Below are 24,518 nucleotides of genomic sequence, written 5' to 3'. Positions count from 1 at the left end.
GCCTTCCATGGCGTTCACTTCAGGAATCCTTTCCTTTCGTGTGTTTATTTATTTATTTATAATTTCTTTATTTACATATACGTATTTGTTTATTTATTTATTCATCTGATACTTGGTACTACGTTTCTTTCTCTGTACGCGTTACTTATGTTTCTTTTCCTCATGTGGCATTTGGTGTAACTGTTTCTTTCTCATGTGGTATTTGGTGTTACTTAAGAGACGCTACAGTTTGCTGGCCATCAGATTGTTGTTCTGTTTGGGGGCCACGATGACAAACTGGGCAGTACCATAAGTCCTTCTCCCCGTAGGAGGTTAGACCAATCAGTGCACCTCACGCGGTGCACTGCAGGTATTGCTTAAGGTTCTTGGCAGTGTCCCTTAGGCCCCGAGCTGCAACCCCTTCCGTTCCTTTGACTGTACCTCCGTTCATATTCTCTTTCTTCCATCTTACTTTCCACCATTTCCTTACAATTATTTCGACATTACTTTCAGCATTGGATGTCCCATAGGTCCCAGCGCTTGGCCGCTGGCCTAAATTTTATATTCCAATTCTTGTCTCCATATTAAAGAAAATAATTCTGAAGTATCGGTCTAGGACGGAGTTGAATGCAAGGAAATTTAGAATAACTTTTTGTTGGTTTTGCAATTTTATTATACTCTTGTTCAGCTTAATATACTAACAGTGAGTGCCGTTGATAATGATATAAGAAGTGAAGGGTAATTAAAAGAAATAATTAATTTATAATGTAACAATACAATAAAAAATTCAGTAACCACTGAATTACATGATTCATTGTCTCCTATAATGCCCTTGATAATGAGAATAGATGACTGTAGTAAGTCACTGCAAGTTTTGGGAGTACAAAAGACTTCTAAGGAACTGTAGCCTAGAAAATAATAATGCAATGATGAAATACAAATTACTTAATGCAATTCTTGGTGTACTTTTAATAATTGTGCTACATGTAATAACACCTAGAAGCAATTACTTTATCACTACCTTGAGTACGTAATGAGAGTAGCCGACTTTTCATTTCATCACCTTGTATCATCCTAACATGTATGCTACACAGTGATGAAATGAAAAGTGGCATACTCGCATTACTTTATGTGATGATAAAGTAATTGCTTGTAGGTGCTATAGCACGTAGTACAGTTATTGAAATTACACCGAGAATTACAGTAAATAATTTATATTTTCATAAGTTCTTTGTGATATATAATTGCCTCATCGTTAAGATAGACTACCTTTCCGTCAACACCAAAGTCAGTATCGTCCACTGGTCGAGTTCTCGTCATTCCTCCCGCAGAGATAAACAGCCTGGCAAGACGCCCCTCTCCGACCCCACTTCGATGCCTCCAGCGCTCTTTGGAAAAGCGAAGGGTCTTCCCCGACGAAAGCCTTGGCCACAACGTTAGAGAGAAGCGCCCCAACGACGCGCCCCATCCCGCCATAACGGGCATTCAGGTGCCAGTTGGCCTGACAGAGGCTCTCGGCCACGCAGCTGCCGCTAACGGGGTCTTCGCTCTCGAGGAGGTCCTCGTTGTTGACGGCGTCGTTGAGGTTGTACTGTTGGGATTGAAATGGTTTAAGGGTCATTAATTTGCAAAGCGAGCTTCCATAGATCAGATTGTCTAAATTAGACATTAGTGAAGGTTTTCAGAACAGAGATAAACAACGGTGAACAGGGACATACGCCTAAAGCACCTGAGGTGCTCGTCGTTGGCAGCTTCGTTAAGGTCGTACTGTCGGTTTGAAACGGTTAAACGGTTACTGATTTGCAAAGAAAGCTTCCATAACCCAGAATGTCTACATGAGAAAAGAGTAAAGGGAATTCAGAACAGATAAAAAACAGTAAACAGAGATATAGGCCTAAAGTACCTCAGGTGCTCGTTGTTGGCAGCACCGTTGAGTGTTACTAACTTGTAAAGCAAGCTTCCATAATGTAGAATGTCTATATGAGGAAAAATTAAAGGAAATTAAGAACGGATAAACAATGGTATACAGAAACATAGGCTTAAACTACCTGAGGTGCTCGTTGTTGACAGCATCGTTGAAGATTACTAACTTGCAAACCTAGCTTCCATAAAGCAGAATGTAGTCTAGATGAGGAAAATTGAAGGAAATTAAGAACAGATAAACAACTGACACATAGACTTTATGAAGAATAAGAACAGACAAACAATGGTATGCATAGATATAGGCCTAAAGTACTTGAGGTGCTCATTGTTTCCAGCGCCCTTGAGGCCGTACTTTTGGGGCTGAAATGGTTTAAGGGTTACTAACTTGCAAGGCAAGAGGTCATAAACAATTCATGACGAATGTTCACGAAAGAGAGAGACAGCCTGTTTGTGTGTATCAGAGAAAGAGAGAGCACCTGTGTGTGTGTGTGTGTGTCAGAGAGAGAGCCTGTGATTGTGTGTGTGTGTGTCTGTTAGAGAGAGAGAGAGAGAGAGAAAGACAGCGAGAGAATATGTTCGCGTTACCTGATGAGAGAGTCAGACAGAGCGAGAAAGAAGACAATTTAGCTGGCCATCCCCTAGGGGAGGTAGTGCCATCAGTGCACCTCATGCTGTGCACTATAGGCATTACTTAAGGTTCTTTGCAGCGTCCCTTCGGCCCCTAGCTGCAACCCTTTTCATTCTTTTAACTGTACCTTCGTTTATATTCTCATTCTTCCATCTTATTTCCCACCCTCTCTTAACAGTTGATTCATAGTGCAACTGCGAGATTTTCCTCCTGTTACACCTTTCAAACCCTTTTAGTGTCAGTTTCCGTTTCATCGCTGAATAATCTCATGGGTTCCAGCGCTTGGCCTTTGGCCTAAATTCTATATTCTATTCTTCGGCTGCTCATGAACCGAAATCAACCACAGAGGTACTGTAAACAAGTCTCTCTCTCCCTTCTGAGCAGGACAAACACATTTGCAGGCACACTACACTATTCGTGTGAGGTGCAGAGAAGAGGAGAGACTCAGTAGAAAACTTCCTCTTCTTCTTACCAAAAGAGGAACGACGACATCTGGGATTCCTTCTACCAGAGCCTCAACTCCCCCGTCCAGGATGAACTGTTCTATGGAGGAGGATTCCCGTTTCTTCCTCCCCGTGTTGGACTGCGTCAGGTCTTCCACGATGTCCTGCATGAGTATCCCAGCGGGAGAATGAGAAAAAAAAAAGGGGGAGGGGAGAAACAGAAAATATTAATTCAGGTTTCTCGTATTCATATCAACATATAGACCAGAAGGTTCAGTTCAGTCATATTTATTCAAAATATAAAAAATATTCTTATTTAACATTGGAAAGGCTAATACCGAATGTTTTACTTAAAGTAAAATAAATAAATATATTGTCCATACCTTTATCAGCAACCGGTAAAATGGTATTTTGTTCCACCGTACCATGAGAAAATGGTCTTCACATTCCTTTGAATTTGTACTAATAAATTACGTTTTAAGTCTTAACTCCTGAATATCTGGTTATAATGGTATATATATATATATATATATATATATATATATATATATATATATATATATATATATATATATATATATATATATATATATATATATATATATGTATAGTGGGTGCACATTAGTCAGATGCTTTTGTAAAATATTGTGAATAATAGTCTAATTTTTTTTTTACTTTTTCCAAATTCATAATTCGTGATTGTGTGTGTTTTTTTTCCTAAAGAAAGACTTTAGTCATAATGTATATATCACGAAAGAGCATCGTAAGAAATATATCAAAACATTATGATAAAAAATAATAAATATATGGTCTGCATTGGGTAGCAAGTTAATAAATAGATAAAATATAAAAATAAATGTCTAAATCCTTCATAGCTTTTTCATTTTCATATTGTGAGTATGAAGTGTTTGGGAAGAGTACTTGAAGTGTGGTTGACACTGATGCTGGGTAATTACATACTGAAAAAATATACTGTATAGTACTTTTAATGTCACACGTGCATTACTGTACACCAGTATCATTCATACAAAAACAAAAAAGAAAATAGTAACACGATTTTTCTTTTCATGAAATAAAATGCTGTCATTATGAGTGATTTCCATCTTCTTCTTCTGAAAATCAACAAGGGAAGTCTTATCACAAGAGTAAATAAATGCCCATTCTAACGGAAGCCTTCTTCAGCAACACAAAAATATGAGAATCATTACATCAGCGGACGTGATTGCTATCCAATCGTTCTGGGCCCTTCCGAAGTTGAGATTGTCTAAAGCTGTCGCCATTTCCTTGTGTTGGGTGAGTCTGTGCTTCTTCTCGAATATCCTGAAGGTAAGACAGCCCACCACAAGAACGGAACAGAGAGGAACAGTTCCCTCCGGACCGTCCAACAGAAGCGGCCTGCAGGGCCAGGTGGAACTTGTGGGTGTCATCGCCAGAGAAGGCCTTGCTGACCACATTGGACAGGAGAGAGGCGATGACCTTGCCCACGATGCCGTAGTTCGACGCCAGTTTCAGGTTGGCCTCGCACAGAGGGCGCTGGAGGCAGTGTGGCGCCTCTTCGGCCTCCATCAGATCAACCTGTTGTTAGATTCATTATAAAATAATGAATTAAGACACTTTCCAGAATTCTGGTCTTGCCACTATGCTCAGAGACTACGTGCAGATCTGATCAACGCCAGGACAATATACTTTAAGATTTACCACAAAGAAACGAATTAGACACTTTCCAGAATTCTGTTCTTGTCCTTATACTCAAAGACTACACTCAGATCTCATCAATGGCAGGATAATTCGCTAGCAACCAATCCGTATGCTCAGAGACTATGCTCATTTTAGGTCAATGACAGGGCAATCTGCTATCAAACAACAAAAGTAGGAATTTAGGAAATTTCTCGTCTCGAGACTCACCATAAGGGGCAAGACGACTTCAGGTAAGCCAGCCTTCAGAGTGCTTAGCCCTCCATTGTGAATGAAGGCGAAGATGCCGTTGTCTTCGTCCGCATCACGCTTCTTTTTTGTTTGGATTTGCTGCACAATGTCCTGCACGTTTACAATGTTTCGGTTATGTCATAGATACCCAGGTGCACACACCATTAGTTTCAACTTCAAGTGGCCTCCAAAATCAAGGTATTTTGATGGCAGATTATCTGATTTACATTCCTGTATTTCTGGTGATACAGTTTGGCACACAACAGACATGTTTTCTTTTTACTTTCGTGGGTAATTTTTCAAGACAAATGTGTTATAGAGAGAGAAAGAGAAGGGCACAGCAACTTGTTCTATTGTTCCATTTCGCATTTAAGCGCCATATTTGACAACGAAAATCGAATTTTTTTCAAAAATGACGAATTTCGCCATACGGTCCTTGTAGTAATAAGCAGTAAGACTCTTCAATGATTTGTAAATAGGTCCGGTTATGCGCTCAACTTCAATCGCAAAAAATTTTATATATAATGTCGATAAAATTAGATTGTTCTTTGTCGAAAAATCTCAGTCCCAAAAAGATTTTTTTCTAGAAGTGGCGTCCCATGAGCAAAGTTTCTGGGTCCTTTCTGCATCTGACTACCAGACTTTGCAACAGTATATTTGGTTTTCTGTATAACGCAGTATTAAACTCACTCACTGAGGTGAGATCGCACAAACACGAAGCATAAATGACTTACCTTGAAATCAAAGAAGGTTCTTGGAATTTGAAATCAAAGATGACTCTTGGAATCTGAGATCAAAGATGATTCTTGGAACTTGGAGTCTAAGAGAATTCTTGGAATTTGAAATCAAAGATGGTTCTTGGAATTTGAAATTAAAGGTGATTCTTGGAATTTGAGATCAAAGATGATTCTTGGAATTTGGAATCAGGATGAATTTTGGAATTTGAAATCAAAGATGAATCTTGGAATTTGAAATCAAAGATGATTCTTGACATTTGAAATCAAAGATGACTCTTGAAATCGGAAATCAAAGATGATTCTTGGAATTTAAGATGATTCTTGGGATTTGAAATCAAAGAAGATTCTTGGAATTTGGAATTTAAGATGATCCTTGGATTTTGGAATCAAAGAAGGTTCTTTGAATTTGAAATCAAAGATGATTCTTGGAATCTGAAGTAAGAAATGATTCTCGAAATTGGAAATCAAAGATAATTCTCTGCATTTCCTATTTACCTTCTGTAACTTCCTTGAAATGAACACCATAATATACTTTAGAAGCTTGAATATTACGTTAATGGCCCCTGTGGTGGGTTTGTTCCATATGAATAGGATTCATCCTCTCAATAAATAATAATAATAATTTAAAAGAAGCTTCACATACCTTAAACGTGTTTTGCAGAATACTTTTGAAGAATTTGACTGAAGCATATTCCATAGAGCATAAAAATAAAAAAAATTCACGTCTGACTTACCTCGAGGAATTTATTCTACAGAATTTCTTAAGAGGACAAGAGTCACCTACCCTCAAAATGTCTAGGAAGAGGATTAGGCTGAGAATAGCAATGGCCGAGTTGCAGTCCACGTACTTAGTCAGAGAATAGCTGTGGAAATTAGCGTCAAAATAGAATACCTGCCAACTCAGACGCTCTTTAAAATTCCAAGGTTATTCTTGAGAATTTCGTTCGTCCCGTCTGCTAAAATGACTTTGCTATTTAGTGATATTCACCGAGGAAAAAATCAGGTTTGATTTTAAATCTTTTTATATAAATTATTTATAGATTTTAAATTCTTTTTTTTATTATTATTGATAGGTTTCCGTTTATTTTGTAAGTTCTGAAGAGTAAAGCGCGATTATACAGGAGCTCCGGTCTTTTGTTTTCAGTGTTAATGTTCTGTTTTCTTACTAAAATTAATCGCAATGAAATGTGACGAGTAAATAAATAAATATATATATATATATATATATATATATATATATATATATATATATATATATATATATATACATATATAAGTATATGAATGTGTATATATATACATTATATGTTTATATACATATATATAAATATATACATATATTTATATATACATATATATATAAATATAACATATATGTCTATATACATATAACACACACACAAACATATATATATTCATATAGATATATTTATATACACATGTATTTTTTAATTTAGAAATTTCGATTACCAGTCGCGCCGTCTAGTGCTCTTCAAAGAAGGAAAGTCGTGAAAAGTCATCCACAAAGTAAAAAGAGGAAATTAAACAGATAATGTTAAGAAGCCTGTGTAAAGTGTAGGATTTAGAAAAATAGTTCTTAGAGACACATTTAATTTTAAATAGATTTTGTTTTGCTTCCATCAAGATTTTTTTTTTTTTTATCTTCGTCAATATATGGTTTATTAGTAATTCTTGTTCCAAATGGGACTGGTATATTGTGTATTCCAGTCATCAATGACCATGTCTGCTGTAATGCCAGATTGTGTTATCAGATCAGTTAACTGAATATTGACAAAATGTGAAAACAAATCAGTCATCGAGATTTTTTTATACAACATTCCTCGGCATTTTACTTTAATTTTAGAGAATTTTATAACTTCAAAAATTTGATATATATCTAATAACTAGTTAAAACCATTTTTTAAATTATATTATATATATATATATATATATATATATATATATATATATATATATATATATATATATATATATATTAAAGCTTTTACCTTGATTTTTCTAAGATTATTTTTTTAGGGAAACGCTTGAAGGTGAATTATGGAACAATTTTTTAAATTCTAAATAAAATATTAGAAAGAATAACTTATTCAACATGAAGAAATTTATCATACAAAAATATATATGATATTGTTCAGTCCTGAAAATTTACTTGTATGTCATATAGCTACCATTCTAACTTAAATCCTGTATAATATAAACTAAGATTTATAAGTGGATAAAATTCAGCAGTATTGATAACAGTACAGTATATGCCAGAAATTCTATAATTAGATAAAAGTTCATTGAGGGTACGCACTTACTAAGGTGATATCTGAATATTCCCGCCAAAAATGCTTTACGACATATAATCATATTTAAATCCTTCTTTTAATATCCCTGGATTGCACGAGAAACCATCAGGGAAATGGAAAAATGGCTGAAAGTCCCATGAAAAAGAGTGTTATTTTAATCCTTAAAGTGTTTTCGTACACCAAAACATTGTTCACTAACCGCACGTGAAGGGTTGAGTGCTGTGATTTCCACCAATGAAAACCGAGAACGGAATCTAGGCGCTTTCTGATTGGCTGCCCAGTTGGTAAGTCTTGAATTATTGGGAGTAACAGTTTCCTCACTACGCTTTGCTGTGTACCGGCCATTATCAGTTCGTTAAGATAACTCGTGTTATTCGTATTTTAAGCTCCCCATAGATGGTACGACCGGCGGATCAGGTTCCGTTCTAGAAGCTCCGGTATCCGCAGTGCCCTTAGACGTTCGGATTCACTTCAGTTTGCCGAAACCTGGTAGACTGAAGAGTAGACTTGACATGTCAGCTCCGCTCAGTGATGACGCTATAGACTGCGCTCTTGCAGCAGAATTTGGAAAACCGCAGCGAAAAGGGAGAACCTGGATTAAACTGCGGTTGAAGAAGAGAAATGATATTATCTCACGATTGTTTATTAATGAATTGAAAATTTACCCTGGTGACTGGTTTAATTGCCCGAGATTGGAATTATAGTCTCCACACTTCTAGAAATAAAAAAAACACACTTGTCCGAGACAGACAATAATATCACTGTACAAGAGGTTGCTGGCCACACTTCTCTTCGGCGCCACTATTCGTTCCTTGGGGCATATAATCCAAGAGACATGTAAAGCAATTATTCAAGTTGCATGCAACACGAGTTTACCAAGGTAAAAAGTAGCTATTTTGCATACACAGTATCCTATATATTCTAGTGGTATATAGTCTAGTATACAGTAGGTCTTGATCCGTTAAAGCAGAATAGGCCCTTAAACCTACGTTTCTGTAGCCAAGTAAGAGTTAAATTTTCAACTTTTGTGTACACAAAACTTTTCATTTATACAAGGAAAATTGAAATATTATCATAAAAAACTTTTATTTTATGTACGGAAAAAAGCAATGTAATTTAAACAATAGTACTAATACATACACATATGTGTATATATGTATGCATACGTACACATGTATGTGTATGTATACATACATATGTGTGTGCGTCGTACGTTTGTATACATACATACGCATACAGTGTGTGTGTACTGTATGTATGCATTAGTACTATTGTTTAAATTACATCGTTATTTTCCGTACATAAAATAAAAGTTTATGATAATATTTCAATTTTCTTTGTATAAATTAAAAGTTCTGTGTACAAAAAGTTGAAAATTTAACTCTTACTTGGCTACAGAAACGAAGGTTTAAGGGCCTATTCTGCTTTAACGGATCATAGTCCTACCGTATTCTAGACTATATACCACTAGACTGCAGGATGCTGTGTATGCAACATAGTTACTTTTTACCTTTGTAAACTCGTGTTGCATGTAACTTGAATAATTGCTTTACATGTCTCTGGGATTATATGCCCCCAAGGAACGAATAGTGGCGCCGAAGCGAAGTGTGGCCAGCAACCTCTCGTACAGTGATGCTGGTTGTCTCGTACAAGTGTGTTTATTTCTAGAAGAGGGAAGACCATAATTATGTAATAATTCGATGTCGGTCTGCTCGTCCATTCTCGGGTGATTAAACCAGTCACCAGGGTAAAGTTTCAATTCATTAAATAAATAAGCGCAAGATCATATCATTTCTCCCCTATCCAATCATATATATATATATATATATATATATATATATATATATATATATATATATATATATATATATATATATATATATATATTGCATACTTCTGTAATTTTCAAACTAATTTCTCATGAGCCTCATTTCGCTTTCCTACGACGTTTAATACACTCCACCAAGAACTCATCTACTGACATAGCTGCCATGTTACCCTTTCAGCGTCTAGTTGCAACTGAAGTAAATCTTGAGATCACGCCATGGACGTGGAGGCTTCCGGCCACCTGAACTAAAACGGAGGCCACGAACCTGGCAACGGCAGGTTGCAAGCTGGTCGGAGAGGTCGACGGACACCGTCCACTTTTGGTCGGAGGAGAACACCATAGACAGTGAGGTTTACTTCCGGTTCAGACGAACGGATCCGGCAATCGTAACGTCTATGGGGCTCTGTACAGCGGTTTTCTGGTGATAATGTGGCGCCCACTCTTATAATATCGTTTACGACAATGTCTCGTGGCAGTGAGAATAGTAATGAAGCCGTTCCCGGGCACTTAAGCAAAAAGCTAGGCCAACCTTAGCCCCTACCTACCATGCTGGTCAATATGAAGGAGAATACAATTTGTAATGTGTTATGACACTGATAATGTGCATGATGTGGCCATGATTGGTGATGATGGTGATGGAGGTGACGTTAATTGTGATGGTGATGAGTAACGAATTACTACTACGTGTGTACCACAACCTTCAGCTGTAGGCTAACTGCATTGGTTGGTGAGTGTGCTGAATAAGTTTACGTCATCAGGCTACTCTGTTATTAGTATTCATAACTTTTGTTATTTTCCTGCATAGTTATTACAGAACACTTAATGCAACATAATCCTATTAATGTGTATATGTTTGTGAGTGTGGCGCGCCCGTGTGAAAAGAGGGGGGGGGCGGCTTGTAGTGCACGATTATACTGGTTAATGATCAGCGCTGATTTGAATATCCGAAACGAATTACTGGCATAAAAAAAAATGCCTTACAGTTTAGAAACTCCTAACATCTTGATGATTAAAATAGTTAATAAAATTTAAATTTTATGTTTAAAAAATTAAGAAAAAAAATAGTATGTAAAAAGAATATGTCTGATCTTTGACCTTGCAACGCAAGTACCCTCAAATGAAATAGAGTTATCCGATAGTGACCATAACTCAGAGAGAGAGGGAGGGAGGGGGAGGAGGATGACACGGCCTAAAGCAACATATAAGAAATCGTAATGCCGACACAGGGAGAGAGAGAGAGAGAGAGATATGGCTCACCTGAACGATGTTGAGAAGGAAGAGGAAGGCCAGAAGAGCTACGGCTGAGGCGTTCACGTAACCCGACGCGCAAGAGAGCCTGAGAAAGAGAGAAAGCATACGCATAGACTTAGTAACCATTAATGGTAGTCATTCTAAGGAAGACCGCGCGGAGATATTGTTTATAAATGAGATTTTTTGACTGAATGGTATAGGAAAGGTTGTATATAAAGTACAGGTGAGATAATTTGAGAAATCCACCTTCTTTTGTTTATATTTTTACATTTATCCACGAGGGCATGGTACTAAATATGGCGTCCCGCGGAGCGTACGCCATGTTTTGTACGAGTTCCTCGGCGATTAACGTAAAAAGATAAAGAAAAGTCTGTCAATTTCTCATTATCTATGTGTATCTCTCTATATTTCTCAGGTTATCTCACCTGTACGGCATCATTTACACCCTTTTCTACGTCGTTCACTCGAAAAATTTCATTAATAGACAATATCGCCACGCGGAGCTTTTCTTCAGAATGACCGTGGTTCACTTATGTAATTCTATCAGCCGGCGTAGGGTCTTAATTGTGTACGATCGTCGTTATGATAAGGTCATGTAATTCTATGATGATAAAAGCTCTCTTTACAAATACCGGCTCATACGGAGCTAAAGTTTGTTCACTAACTGGCAGTATGAAAATAAATACAAGTTTTCACGCCATTTAGAAATTGAAAAATAAACAGGCTTCCTAACACTTGTTTTAAAGTTGCTTTCTACTTTCAGACTTCCTAACACCTTTATAAGTGTTGCCTTCCACTTTCAGAGATATTTATAAAGCAATATTTAGAAAATGGCGACAGTTTTTGAGGCTAGTACGAGTTGTGATGGGTCTAGATGGGGCTAAAGAACCCATATAATTACCATATATGCAATTAGGTTCGTTGTGTTAATTTTATTTAATCGTATTAAGATCACACAGAGTAATAATCTAGTAATATATATTTATATATATAATATATATATGCATATATGTATATCTATATACATAATATGTGTATATATATTATATATATGCTATATATGTATATCTACATATATAATATATGTGTATATATATATATATATATATATATATATATAAATATAAATATATATATATATATAAATATAAATATATATATATATATATATATATATATATATATATAATATATATATATATCTCAGTCCTGAAACACTTTAAATTCATATGCAAAAATATAAAAGCATAATTAATATTAATAGCAGACGGGAACTTCAAGATATACTCAGAATAACCTCGGAATGTCTATGTACATTAATCATTCTTGTTTAGGCCTATACAGGTATAACCAGCTTGTTTGTTAGATTTCTATTTACAAGCAGGAATTCTCAACCTTTCACAACCCACAAAGTTACCATTAACCTCTACAGCCATACAATCGGTTATTATTTTTTTTCGTGAAGTATTAGCAAATGGTAATCCACTGAATATGATTTCTACATTGGGATGACTTTCTTATGCGTCTATTAGTCTCTCTCTCTTGCTGCAAGAAAAAGGTTGAGAATCCGTGAACCACACCACATAGGCCTACAAATGAAATATAGGTTATAAATAAGTTAAACCAAATATTTCTTAATTAGGTACCCATCATTCCACATGAATATTTGAAATTGGTAATGTATTTCTTTAAGGAAAGAAATTACCTAATACTAATACTTATATTAATAGTTGCAAATTATGTGCATTAATATTCACAAATAGTATATACATTCATTGATGAAAACCACAGCGGTTAGAGTAGTATTGCAATGGTAAAAATCCTTTATACTAGTTTCATGGTAAAAAAAACTTTTATAATAGTTTTATGCAAAAGTTAAAATATAACATTACGTAAAATAGAAATAAATTTGTCAAATTGCCGTGTTTCCAACAATGCTTGTTAAGGAAAAAACATTTTAATACATATATACATTCATACACAGCCTACGTACATAAGCATTTTTCTATATCACAATGTCGTATATACATATGCGTGTATTATATAAATATATATATATATTTATATATATATATATATATATATATATATATATATATATATATATATATATATATAACACGTAATATATATATATAAACGTAACTGTATATGATGTACGCATGCGCGCATGATGACGTCACAATCAGGACTTACCCGTAACCACTCTCACTTCCGTAACCTCCGTAACCGCCGCCTCCTCCCCCTCCGCCGTATCCACTTTCGCTGGCATAAGGCTCATAGTCTATCGAAAAATAATAATAAAAAAAATAGAATTATGATAATAATTGAGAGAGAGAGAAGGGGAGCTGTGTGTTCTTAGATTTAAACGTTGACGGAAAATCTGCTCACGTTAATATGTGTACCTTTTGAAGGACAAAATTAAGGGAGGGTTCAGATATTTGTTTGTACGTAATGCTTCATAGAATTTGTTAAATCCGTTTGATAACTTCTGTTTTTGTGCATCTGACTATATATATATATATATATATATATATATATATATATATATATATATATATATATATATATATATATATACATATATATATATATATACATATACATACACATATATATAGGTGTGTGTGTGTTGTGTATGTATGTATATACATATATATGTATATACAGTATGTATATATATACCTATCTATATATAATATATATTATATACTGTATATACATTTATATAAACACACATACATACATACATATATATATATATATATATATATATATATATATATATATATATATATATATACAAAAGCTAAAACATTTCTCTAAATACATAGGAAAATTATCTTGTCCCAAATCAGTCTACCTCTGCAGTTGTAACTGAGAAATTCTTAATTACTGCTCGAGACGGCTTTTAGATTATGAAGACGAAATCTGTCTACTGAGTGACATTTAACTTTTGAAACAATTGTAGTTTTAAACTTTCATAAAATTTATTCACCCACTAGTAATTCCTGAGCTACAGATAGATAGAAAGATAGATTTAGAGATAGATAGCTAGATAGATATAATTTCGTTCTTTTAAAGTTTTCTTTCTTTGGTGTGTGTGTGTGTGTGTGGACGTGTATGTGCACTTGTATATTTGAGAATGTGCATAAAAATTAATTTGTTTTCGTTTTAACAATTACTTACTGACGACATCCGATTTATCCACATCTAGAGTGGAGCTGTTTCCCCTTAAACGCTCAAAAAGAGCCGTGCTCAGATTCATAATCATGAAGAATTTTCGTCACTTTATGAGCGGTAAATATATATATACAGTAACTGTGAAATGCACTCCCCAAAATAATTCTCCAGTTATCGAGTTATTTCACAAAGTTATGGTTGGCTGTTCCGAGTAGTATGCTTGTATCACGAAAATAAACTCTCCTGTTTCTGTTGCTGTTAAACTTTGTGCTGGATTATTTTCGAACTTAGGCGTTTCACAGTGACTCGCTGTAGTAGTCTTAGACTTATCTGTAATCTTTAGACCTAACTGTAGTCTTAGACCTATTGCATCACAGAGTTGTACTTGGCTGTTCTCGAGTATGCTCGCCACACGAAGATATATATATATATATATTCTCCAACTTCTCTTGCTGGTAAACTTTAAACTTGATTATTTTCGCACTTGGGCGTTTCACAGTGACTTGCTGTAGTCTTTGACTTATCTGTAGCCTTTAGACTTATCTGTAGTATTTAGGCCTAGCAGAAGTTTTAGACTTATACAGCTGCTCAATCCTGGTCTGGTCTCTTCAGCGCAGACATTTCGAGATCGTAAGCCTTACAGTACGACGCCTTCCACATCTCTGAGCTAGCTGGAATGTGACACGCGACGACTTAAGCTCGCCTCTGTAGCCTCCTATAGGCGTCTCCTGATTAATGATCCTAATGACGAGAGGTAGATAGGTGACAGAGAGATAATACGACCAGTTCTCCCATGGTCTCCAGCAATTCTTCACGCACGCGTGGTCGTTCTTCTAACGGGGGAACTTTAATAAAGCCGTTAGGGGTAACTCTTAGCTCTCCCCGGGAGGAATGGGAGAAGCTCTCCCCAGGGGGAATGGGAGAACTTGTGGCTATAAAACAGTCTTAATGTATAAAATAACTGTCATAATTTGTCCCCGTCTTCGTCTTTCTGAATTTTTCATGGTCGGCGTAACAATTCTTTGATGATTCAAAGAAAGTAAGAAGAGTAAAGATCTTAAAAATAAAGCTTGTGCCATAATAAAAGTGTTTAGTGATAATAGTAAGAATGTACTTTTGTAAGTAAAGATAGTAAAGTGCCAGGAAAAATAGCAATGCCAAAATGAGTCTGCTTTTGGAGTAAGGTGCATAAAAATATATGCCTTTGTAGAAGGCATTAAAGCTAGTGAATGTTTGCATTATCGGATGGTGTTGTAAAATAATAAGGTTATAATCTTCTAGAAGTGGTATACAACTAATCTAGTAAGAGTATATGTGTATATATAATTATATATATGGATTAATGTATATATATGTGTGTGTATATAATTTAGTATAGTATATATATATATATATATATATATATATATATATATATATATATATATATATATGTGTGTGTGTGTGTGTGTGTGTGTGTGTGTTAGCCATGTAAACATGAAATCAGATTTCACTTGAAATCCCTAGGAAATTTATGAAATGAACAACTCGCTTAGGAACAATTGATCCCTAAGGGCTAGTGCTAAACATGGCAAAACTGATTCATCTACACTTTCGCTGTGCTTAGTACTAGCCTCTGGGGGGTCAATTGTATTTCGCTGTGTTTAGTACTAACCCCTGGGGGATCAAATATCCCTAAGCGCATTTGATCCCAAGGGGCTAGTACTAACCATGGCAAAACACATTTGGCCCCCCAGGGGCTTGTACTAAACACAGAGAAACAGTGTACATGAATCACTGCTTCGCTGTGTTTGGTACTAGCCCTCTAGGATCAAATGTTCTTAAGCGAATTAGCCATTTCACAAATTCCCTAGGGATTTCATGAAATCTCTGATTTCACATATTTACTGTAACATATACATGTATATATATATAATGTGTATATATGTATATATATATATATATATATATATATATATATATATATATATATATATATATATATACAGTTAGTTGTTGAAATAAGGAAAGAAAATGGTAGTTTTGCAGTGGGGCAAACCCATTTGCCTTATCTGTTGAGTTTAGGTTACTGAAACGTTGAGTTACTATAGTTTATAGTCATTTGTTCCCAAGGTCCCAACATCCCCAGTTTACTAATGACGTCACACGTAGGAGTACTTACAGTCGTCACGTGACACGGTATCGTCGGAATATCCCATGTCTAGTCTGCCGTTGCCGAGGTCACCTCCCATACGGTTATCTGGGTGAACAATGAGGTCACAGGTCAGAATAGGTCACAGACATACCCACACATACCTTTCTTCATTAAGTCTAAGCGGATATACTAGTCTACCCAGAAACAGGTCACACGCACACACACATACATGTACCTTTCTTAAGTCTAAACGCATATACCAGGCTACCCATACCCATGAAGAAAGCGATCATGTCATTTACCTGTATCACGCTGCGTATCTGCAAATAAAAAAAGGGAATATTCGTTGATTCTTGTATTTTAATATATGTCTATTTCATGAAGATATTAATTGCTTCTTTCTCAAACACTTCCAAAAATCTTTCACCAGTAACTGCATCTTTTCCCTACCACCCTTCACCACAATGTAATTTAAAATCATCGGTTACTTTACATGCAAGAACAAGAAAGGTTAGTAGATTTTTAATGCATAGCTAAGTTATGAAGATGATAAGTACTCGTTTTACAAAGTTTCAGAGTCTTTCGTCAGTACTTGCACCTTCATATCATCAGTCACACCGTACAATTAAAAATGGTCAGGAAATCCTCACGAGAAAAGAAAGATCTGACTTTATTTCGAACGCATTTTCAGAAACCTACCTACCACCACGAACCACTCTATCTAAAAGAGATAAATCTCTGGCAGAAGCGGACATCCACACAGGAGAACAGTATTCTAGTAAAGGAAGCACAAATGACCTAAAACAGGTTGCATTGATTTTATCACTTATAAATACATGAGGCCTTACGAAGCATTTGTCGTAATCAGGAGCGAAGTGCGAATGATCACGCCTAATGCAATCATTTTAAACATGCCTGAACGTTCGTAAGCGTGACTCTTGTTCAAACACCTGAGGTAGGAGATATTTGCGCAGGCGCAGGTGTCTGTTCCAAGGTGCGCCTCTGAGAACGTTTCTTCGTGATGGATGGATGCTATGAGACTGCAAATTCCGTTCAGATGCACGAAGAAGGAGCGTGAGTTTGTGTCATTCAGTAGGTGTGGGGATTCGGAGTTTCCAACTAGTAAGGGGAGGGGGATTCGGAACTTCGAACCAGTTACCTGAACATCGCGGAACCCGGAACTCACGGAACGAAGCAGTGTTGTTTACAGTGGCCATACAAAATTATATCTCCTTGAGGATGTTGTGCAATTGGAATCTCAAAAGTTAAAGCGAGGATGCAATGCATTACTACTCTAAAACAGTTCGCCCAGTGTTCTAATAATTTATTTATATTTTTATCTGTTTATGCATTAATTTATGAATTTATCTATTTTTCTTTTCTAATAACTGGTTTCTTCTTTCATTATTGCCTATTACCTTGTTATTTCTTTCTAATGAACATCATAATATTCTTTGGCAGCTTGAATTTCAAGTCACTGGCCCCTGCGGTGGCCTTGTTCCATATTAATAGGATTCATCTTCTGAATAATAATAATAATAATAATAATAATAATAATAATAATAATAAACCTCTTGAACATGGGTGACTACCTATGAATGTTAGGCAGTGATATTTACTAGTTAATGATAGTTGATATTAGTTAATACTTGGGTGGGTGGCCACCAGTATGTGAAAGACGTCACTAGCGCATATGCTCTGGGAAGCAATAAAGGGCGGGGGGGGAGTAGCTCTCTCTCTCTCTCTCTCTCCTGTTAGTCTCCATTACTTTATATCCAAGATAAGATAAGCACTAAGTAACGCTAATGGAATTTTTCATCAGAACAAATCTGTTTAATAACTATGTCATATTAACCTAAGCCTAAAGGTCCTTTATTCCTTTAACTGCGAAACAACGGACGTTGTTGCTTACGAGTTTAAGAGAGGCTGTGAAGTAATTTCAAACGCCCTTGTATTACTGAATTAACTCTCTTGACAAGTTCAGCTGTCCTCCATGTACGTGTGGATTTTTTTGTTGATTTTTAAAATATTCGTATAATTTTTACTCAAGTGTTACTCTATTTATGCTGTGTTTTTACCCTATCTCATATACAGGCACTGTATTCTATAGTGGTGTACAGCATTAAAGAATGAGAAACAGCACAAGCAATCACGAGCTGAAATGATAAACATCACAAGCAATCACGGGCCGAAATGAAAAGCATCACAGCAACATCATTAAAGAATGAGAAACAGCACAAGCAATCACGATCCGAAATGAGAAGCACCACACCAACATCATTAAAGAATGAGAAACAGTACAAGCAATCACGATCCGAAATGAGAAGCACCACACCAACATCATTAAAGAATGAGAAACAGTACAAGCAATCACGATCCGAAATGAGAAGCACCACACCAACATCAGTAAAGAATGAGAAACAGTACAAGCAATCACGATCCGAAATGAGAAGCATCACACCAACATCATTAAAGAATGAGAAACAGTACAAGCAATCACGATCCGAAATGAGAAGCAATTACACCAACATCATTAAAGAATGAGAAACAATACAAAGCAATCGATCCGAAATGAGAAGCACACACCAACATCATTAAAGAATGAGAAACAATACAAGCAATCACGATCCGAAATGAGAAGCATCACACCAACATCATTAAAGAATGAGAAACAGTACAAAAAGCAATCACGATCCAAATGAGAAGCACCACCAACATCAGTAAAGAATGAGAAACAGTACAAGCAATCATGATCCGAAATGAGAAGCACCACACCAACATCATTAAAGAATGAGAAACAGTACAAGCAATCACGATCCAAAAATGAGAAGCACCACATCAACATCATTAAAGAATGAGAAACAGTACAAGCAATCACGATCCGAAATGAGAAGCATCACACCAACATCAGTAAAGAATGAGAAACAGTACAAGCAATCACGATCCAAAATGAGAAGCACCACATCAACATCATTAAAGAATGAGAAACAGTACAAGTAATCACGATCCAAAAATGAGAGAAGCACCACACCAACATCATTAAAGAATGAGAAACAGTACAAGCAATCACGATCCGAAATAGAAGCAACCACACCAAACATCATTAAAGAATGAGAAACAGTACAAGCAATCACGATCCGAAATGAGAAGCATCACACCAACATCATTAAAGAATGAGAAACAGTACAAGCAATCACGATCCAAATGAGAAGCAACACCAACATCATTAAAGAATGAGAAACAGTACAACAATCACGATCCAAATGAGAAGCATCACACCAACATCAGTAAAGAATGAGAAACAGTACAAGCAATCACGATCCGAAATGAGAAGCACCACACCAACATCATTAAAGAATGAGAAACAGTACAAGCAATCACGATCCGAAATGAGAAGCACCACACCAACATCATTAAAGAATGAGAAACAGTACAAGCAATCACGATCCGAAATGAGAAGCATCACACCAACATCAGTAAAGAATGAGAAACAGTACAAGCAATCACGATCCGAAATGAGAAGCACTTACACCAACATCATTAAAGAATGAGAAACAGATACAAGCAATCACGATCCGAAATGAGAAGCATCACACCAACATCAGTAAAGAATGAGAAACAGTACAAGCAATCACGATCCAAATGAGAAGCACCACACCAACATCAGTAAAGAATGAGAAACAGCATACAAGCAATCACAATCCGAAATGAGAAGCATCACACCAACATCAGTAAAGAATGAGAAACAGTACAAGCAATCACGATCCGAAATGAGAAGCATCACACCAATGCCGTTAAAGAATGAGAAACAGCACAAGCAATCACAATCCGAAATGAGAAGCACCACACCAACGTCATTGAAGAATGGGAAACAGCACAAGCAATCTGAGAAACAGCACCAGCAACCACGAGCCGAAATGAGAAACATCACACCAACGTCATTAAAGGATGAGAAACAGCACATGCAGTCTGAGAAGCAGCACAAGCAATCACGAGCCGAAACTAGGAGCATCACACCAACACCATTAAAAATGAGAAACATTTCACCAGCATCATTAAAAAATGAGAAACAGCACAAGCAATCACGATCCGAAATGAGAAATATCACATCAACGTCATTAAAGAATGAAAAACAGCACAAGCAATCTGAGAAACAGCACCAGCAACCATGAGCTGAAATGAGAAACATCACACCAACACCATAAAAAATGAGAAACATCACACCAACATCATTAAAAAATGAGAAACAGCACAAGCAATCTGAGAAACAGCACCAGCAACCATGAGCCAAAATGAGAAACATCACACCAACACCATCAAAAATGAGAAACATCACACCAACATCATTAAAAAATGAGAAACAGCACAAGCAATCTGAGAAACAGCACCAGCAACCACGAGCCAAAATGAGAAACATCACATCAACTTCATTAAAGGATGAGAAACAGCACAAGCAATCTGAGAAGCAGCACAAGCAATCACGAGCCGAAGCTAGAAACATCACACCAACACCATTAAAAATGAGAAAATCTGACCAACATTAAAGAATGAGAAACAGCACAATCACTCGCAAGTCAAAATGAGAAACAAACTATGTTATAAAGAATGAGAAACAGCACGCAATCACTCAGGCATGAGAAACATCACACCAACATTGTAAAGAATGAGAAACATCACACCAACATCATAAAGAATGAGAAACATCACACCAACACCATTAAAGAATGAGAAACAGCACAATCACACATTAGCTGAAATGAGAAACCTCACACCAGCATCATTAAAGAATGAGAAACATCACACCAACATCATCAAAGAATGAGAAACAGCACAAAATCACTCATTACCCCAAGTGAGAAACATCATACCAACGAACCTGCCGTGTTCTTCCGTATCATAGAATTGAAAGTCTTGCTCAGATCGTAGGATGCAGAAGGATTCGATCCTGAACCTCCTCCACCCCCACCTCCCCCTCCTCCTCCTCCTAGCCTGTTGAAGGAGTGCCTCATCGTCTGACGGTAGGGCTCTGCCTGTGGGAGTTCTTCGGTGCCCTCCTCCTCACTCTGACACCAGCCTGAAGATGCGATGGCCAGGACACCCACAATCAGATACAGACGCATTTTGCTGGACTGGAATTAAAGTTTTATTATTATTATTATTATTATTATTATTATTATTATTATTATTATTACTAGCTTGATGGCGTGCGCTATGCTGCACTGGAACCCATGTCTCCCCTACCCTCCCGATCCCCCTACCTACCCCGCCCTCATCCGGGCCGGACAAACAGGTTTGCAGGTGGAGGGTGGATATGTCATGTCTCCCCTACCTACCCCACCTCCACTCAGGGAGGACAAACAGGTTTGCAGGTGGAAAGTGGATGTGTCATGTCTCCCCTACCTACCCTGTCCCTACTCGGGGCGGACAAACAGGTTTGCAGGAGGAGAGTGGATGTGTCATGTCTCCTTACCTACCCCGCCCCCACTCGGGACGGACAAACATGTTTGTAGGTGGGGGGTGGATGTGTCATGTCTCCCCTACCCTCCTGATCCCCTACTTATCCTGTTCCCACCCGAGGCAGACAAACAAAAAAGATCCACTCGGATTTTATTACTATAGAAGATTATTATTATGGAAGTAATGTTATTATTATTATTATTATTATTATTATTATTATTATTATTATTATTCAGAAGATAAACTCCTAATCACATAGAACAAGCGACCCCACAGGGGCCATTGCCTAGAAATTCAAGCTTCCAAAAAATATTACGGTGTTCATTTGAAAGAAATTACTGAATATAACAGGAAATACAGAATGAAAAGATCAGTGACTGAAAAAAAAAGATAAATGAATATATTAACTGAACAGCTTCCGTACGATGTGATTATAATATTTAGTAATTCTTAACATTTTGTTTTCATTTCGTTAAGAAGCTTTGAGAAATCCAAAGTACTCATTAATAATAATAATAATAATAATAATAATAATAATAATAATAATAATAATAATAATAATAATAATAATAACAAAGAGAAATCCGTTACATTCTCCAAATAATTTAGGTTATGAGAATTTTGAGGTTGTTCTCATAATTGCTACTGCACTCATATATCTTTCAGTAATATCTATTAATCACTTATTAACATAATTCGCTAGAGGTCTTAATGACATGATTAAATTGTATTAATCCTCACACCGCCACCCCCGCCAGATTATATTAATCATCCCAAGTCCTAATGGCCGTCACAGAGGCATCAGTATCTCGTGCCTACGTAACTTTCAGAAAATTTGTATCTGGGATTTTCTTGAAATCTGTCTCTGTACCCTTCAGAAAATCTGTGTCTTGGATTTCATTGAAATCTGTATCTCTGTGCCCTTCAGAAAATCTATCTCTGGGATTTTCTTGAAATCTGTATCTCTGTACCCTTCAGAAAATCTGTATCTCTTGGACTTTATTGAAATCTGTATCTCTGTGACTTTCTTGAAATCTGTATCTCTGTACCCTTCAGAAAATCTGTTTCTGGGTTTTTCTTGAAATCTGTATCTCTGTACCCTTCACAAAATCTGTCTGGGATTTTCTTGAAACCTGTACCTCTGTACTCTTCAGAAATTTTGTATCTCTGAGACTTTCTTGAAATCTGTATCACTGTACCCTTCAGAAAATCTATCTCTGGGATTTTCTTGAAATCTGTATCTCTGTACCCTTCAGAAAATCTGTACCTCTGGGATTTTCTTGAAATCTGTATCTCTGTACTCTTCAGAAATTTGTATCTCTCTGAGACTTTCTTGAAATCTGTATCACTTTGAGGAACCTTTCAGAAAATCTGTCTCTAGGATTTTCGAACTGTATTTCTGTATCTGCCCAGAAAATCTTGTACTTGGGATTTTCTTGAAATATGTATCTCTTTACTCTTCAGAAATTCTGTATCTCTGAGACTTTCTTGAAATCTGTATCTCTGTACCCTTCAGAAAATCTGTCTCTGGGATTTTCTTGAAATCTGTATCTCTGTGCCCTTTAGAAAATCTGTACCTCTAGGATTTTATTGAAATCTATCTTTTGGAATTCCTAGAAATCTATGTCTATCTCTGTACAAGAAACGCTTCTGAGAAATCCTGTGGTAGTACTTTAAAGTGACGTTCTAAAATTGACACAAAGACTTTGGACTTCATGAGGCAGGAATGTGTCATTTGCAAGCCCATAGCTGCGCATCTGATGACCACTTGTTAATCACATGTGTGTTCTCGGGATAGTAATTATTATGACTTTCTTGCGGATAATTTCTGTTAGTTTTGTTATTCAAGAGAACACAGTAAATGGCTAAGAAACGAAAGTGTAATTGATATATACGATATATATATATATATATATATATATATATATATATATATATATATATATATATATATATATATAATTATGACATTTCTGAGTAATCGTTTTCCTAGTCATCGTTATCAGTAAAAATACATAAAAATATACATTGTATGTATACTTATATATACATATATATGTATATACGTATATGTGTATATATATATTTTTGTATGCATACAATGTTTATTTTATGTAATTTTATTGATGACAATGACTTGGAAAATGATTGCTCAGAAATATCAGAATATGAATTTTGTTGTTCTAATTATTTGTAAACACTTCTAGTCTATTTTTTTATTTTTTTTATTATTGAGCTGCTTTGTCATGAGTTTGTGAGAAAGATATTGAAATATGCACGTCAAAAATACAGGACATTTTTTCCCAAAATGTAAAAAAAGAAAAAATTCTCCTACATGAAAACGCCACTTACCCGATTAGGCCTATGTGATGCAAAGCAGACCAGATGCAGTTGAGTCTGGGCGGTGTCAAAACTCTTCTTCTTTGAAGCCGACCTGCAGAAACCGTCATCAAAATCAGCCCAGACTGAACCAACGTTCTGCCACCGTTGTCAAAATACAACTCGGGTTGCTGCTCTCTCATTTGCGAGCATATGAGAGTACGTCCGTGCGTGCGTGTTCCTCCTTCCTGAGGAGTTGTACGTACGTAAGTCCAATCGCCAAGCCGCGGCGTTCGCTGGCTGGTTGGCGCTGAAGGCGGTAACGGAACGGCTTCGCGATCACTGAAGTGTTTCGGAGGAGGTTAGGCTAGCGGGTCACTCGTCTACTTAACGATAGA

The 24,518-nt window shown here is 36.2% G+C and overlaps 2 protein-coding genes across 7 annotated transcripts in view; one reads left to right on the top strand and one right to left on the bottom strand.

The window, feature by feature from the left end:
• Positions 1-628: 628 nt before the first annotated feature.
• LOC136833417 (uncharacterized) lies at positions 629-24,518 on the bottom strand. 6 transcript variants are annotated; one of them, XM_067095558.1, is made up of 8 exons: positions 24,154-24,518; positions 21,221-21,473; positions 16,647-16,664; positions 16,372-16,449; positions 13,224-13,311; positions 11,034-11,112; positions 3,003-3,137; positions 629-1,570 (listed from the first exon to the last, which is right to left on the bottom strand). In XM_067095558.1, exons 2-8 carry the CDS (start codon positions 21,462-21,464, stop codon positions 1,268-1,270), a joined length of 945 nt encoding a protein of 314 aa, XP_066951659.1. In that variant the 5' UTR covers positions 21,465-21,473; positions 24,154-24,518; the 3' UTR covers positions 629-1,267. The 6 variants fall into 6 exon arrangements, with proteins under 6 accessions (XP_066951659.1, XP_066951657.1, XP_066951661.1 ...); XM_067095556.1 differs by lacking the exon at positions 11,034-11,112 and adding an exon at positions 6,421-6,499; XM_067095554.1 differs by lacking the exons at positions 629-1,570; positions 3,003-3,137 and adding exons at positions 3,671-4,548; positions 4,879-5,010 and having other exon boundaries at positions 24,154-24,457.
• The window catches only part of LOC136833416 (Na(+)/citrate cotransporter-like), a 59,682-nt gene continuing 45,409 nt past the window's right edge, over positions 10,246-24,518 (top strand). Inside the window, exon 1 of the mRNA XM_067095551.1 lies at positions 10,246-10,503. The gene's annotated coding sequence lies outside the window, so the exon portion shown is untranslated. The remainder of the gene's footprint in view (positions 10,504-24,518) is intronic.

This window comes from Macrobrachium rosenbergii, chromosome 51 (assembly GCF_040412425.1).
Source record: "Macrobrachium rosenbergii isolate ZJJX-2024 chromosome 51, ASM4041242v1, whole genome shotgun sequence".
Lineage (NCBI taxonomy): Eukaryota > Metazoa > Arthropoda > Malacostraca > Decapoda > Palaemonidae > Macrobrachium > Macrobrachium rosenbergii.
This window is presented reverse-complemented; position numbering and strand designations above follow the sequence as displayed.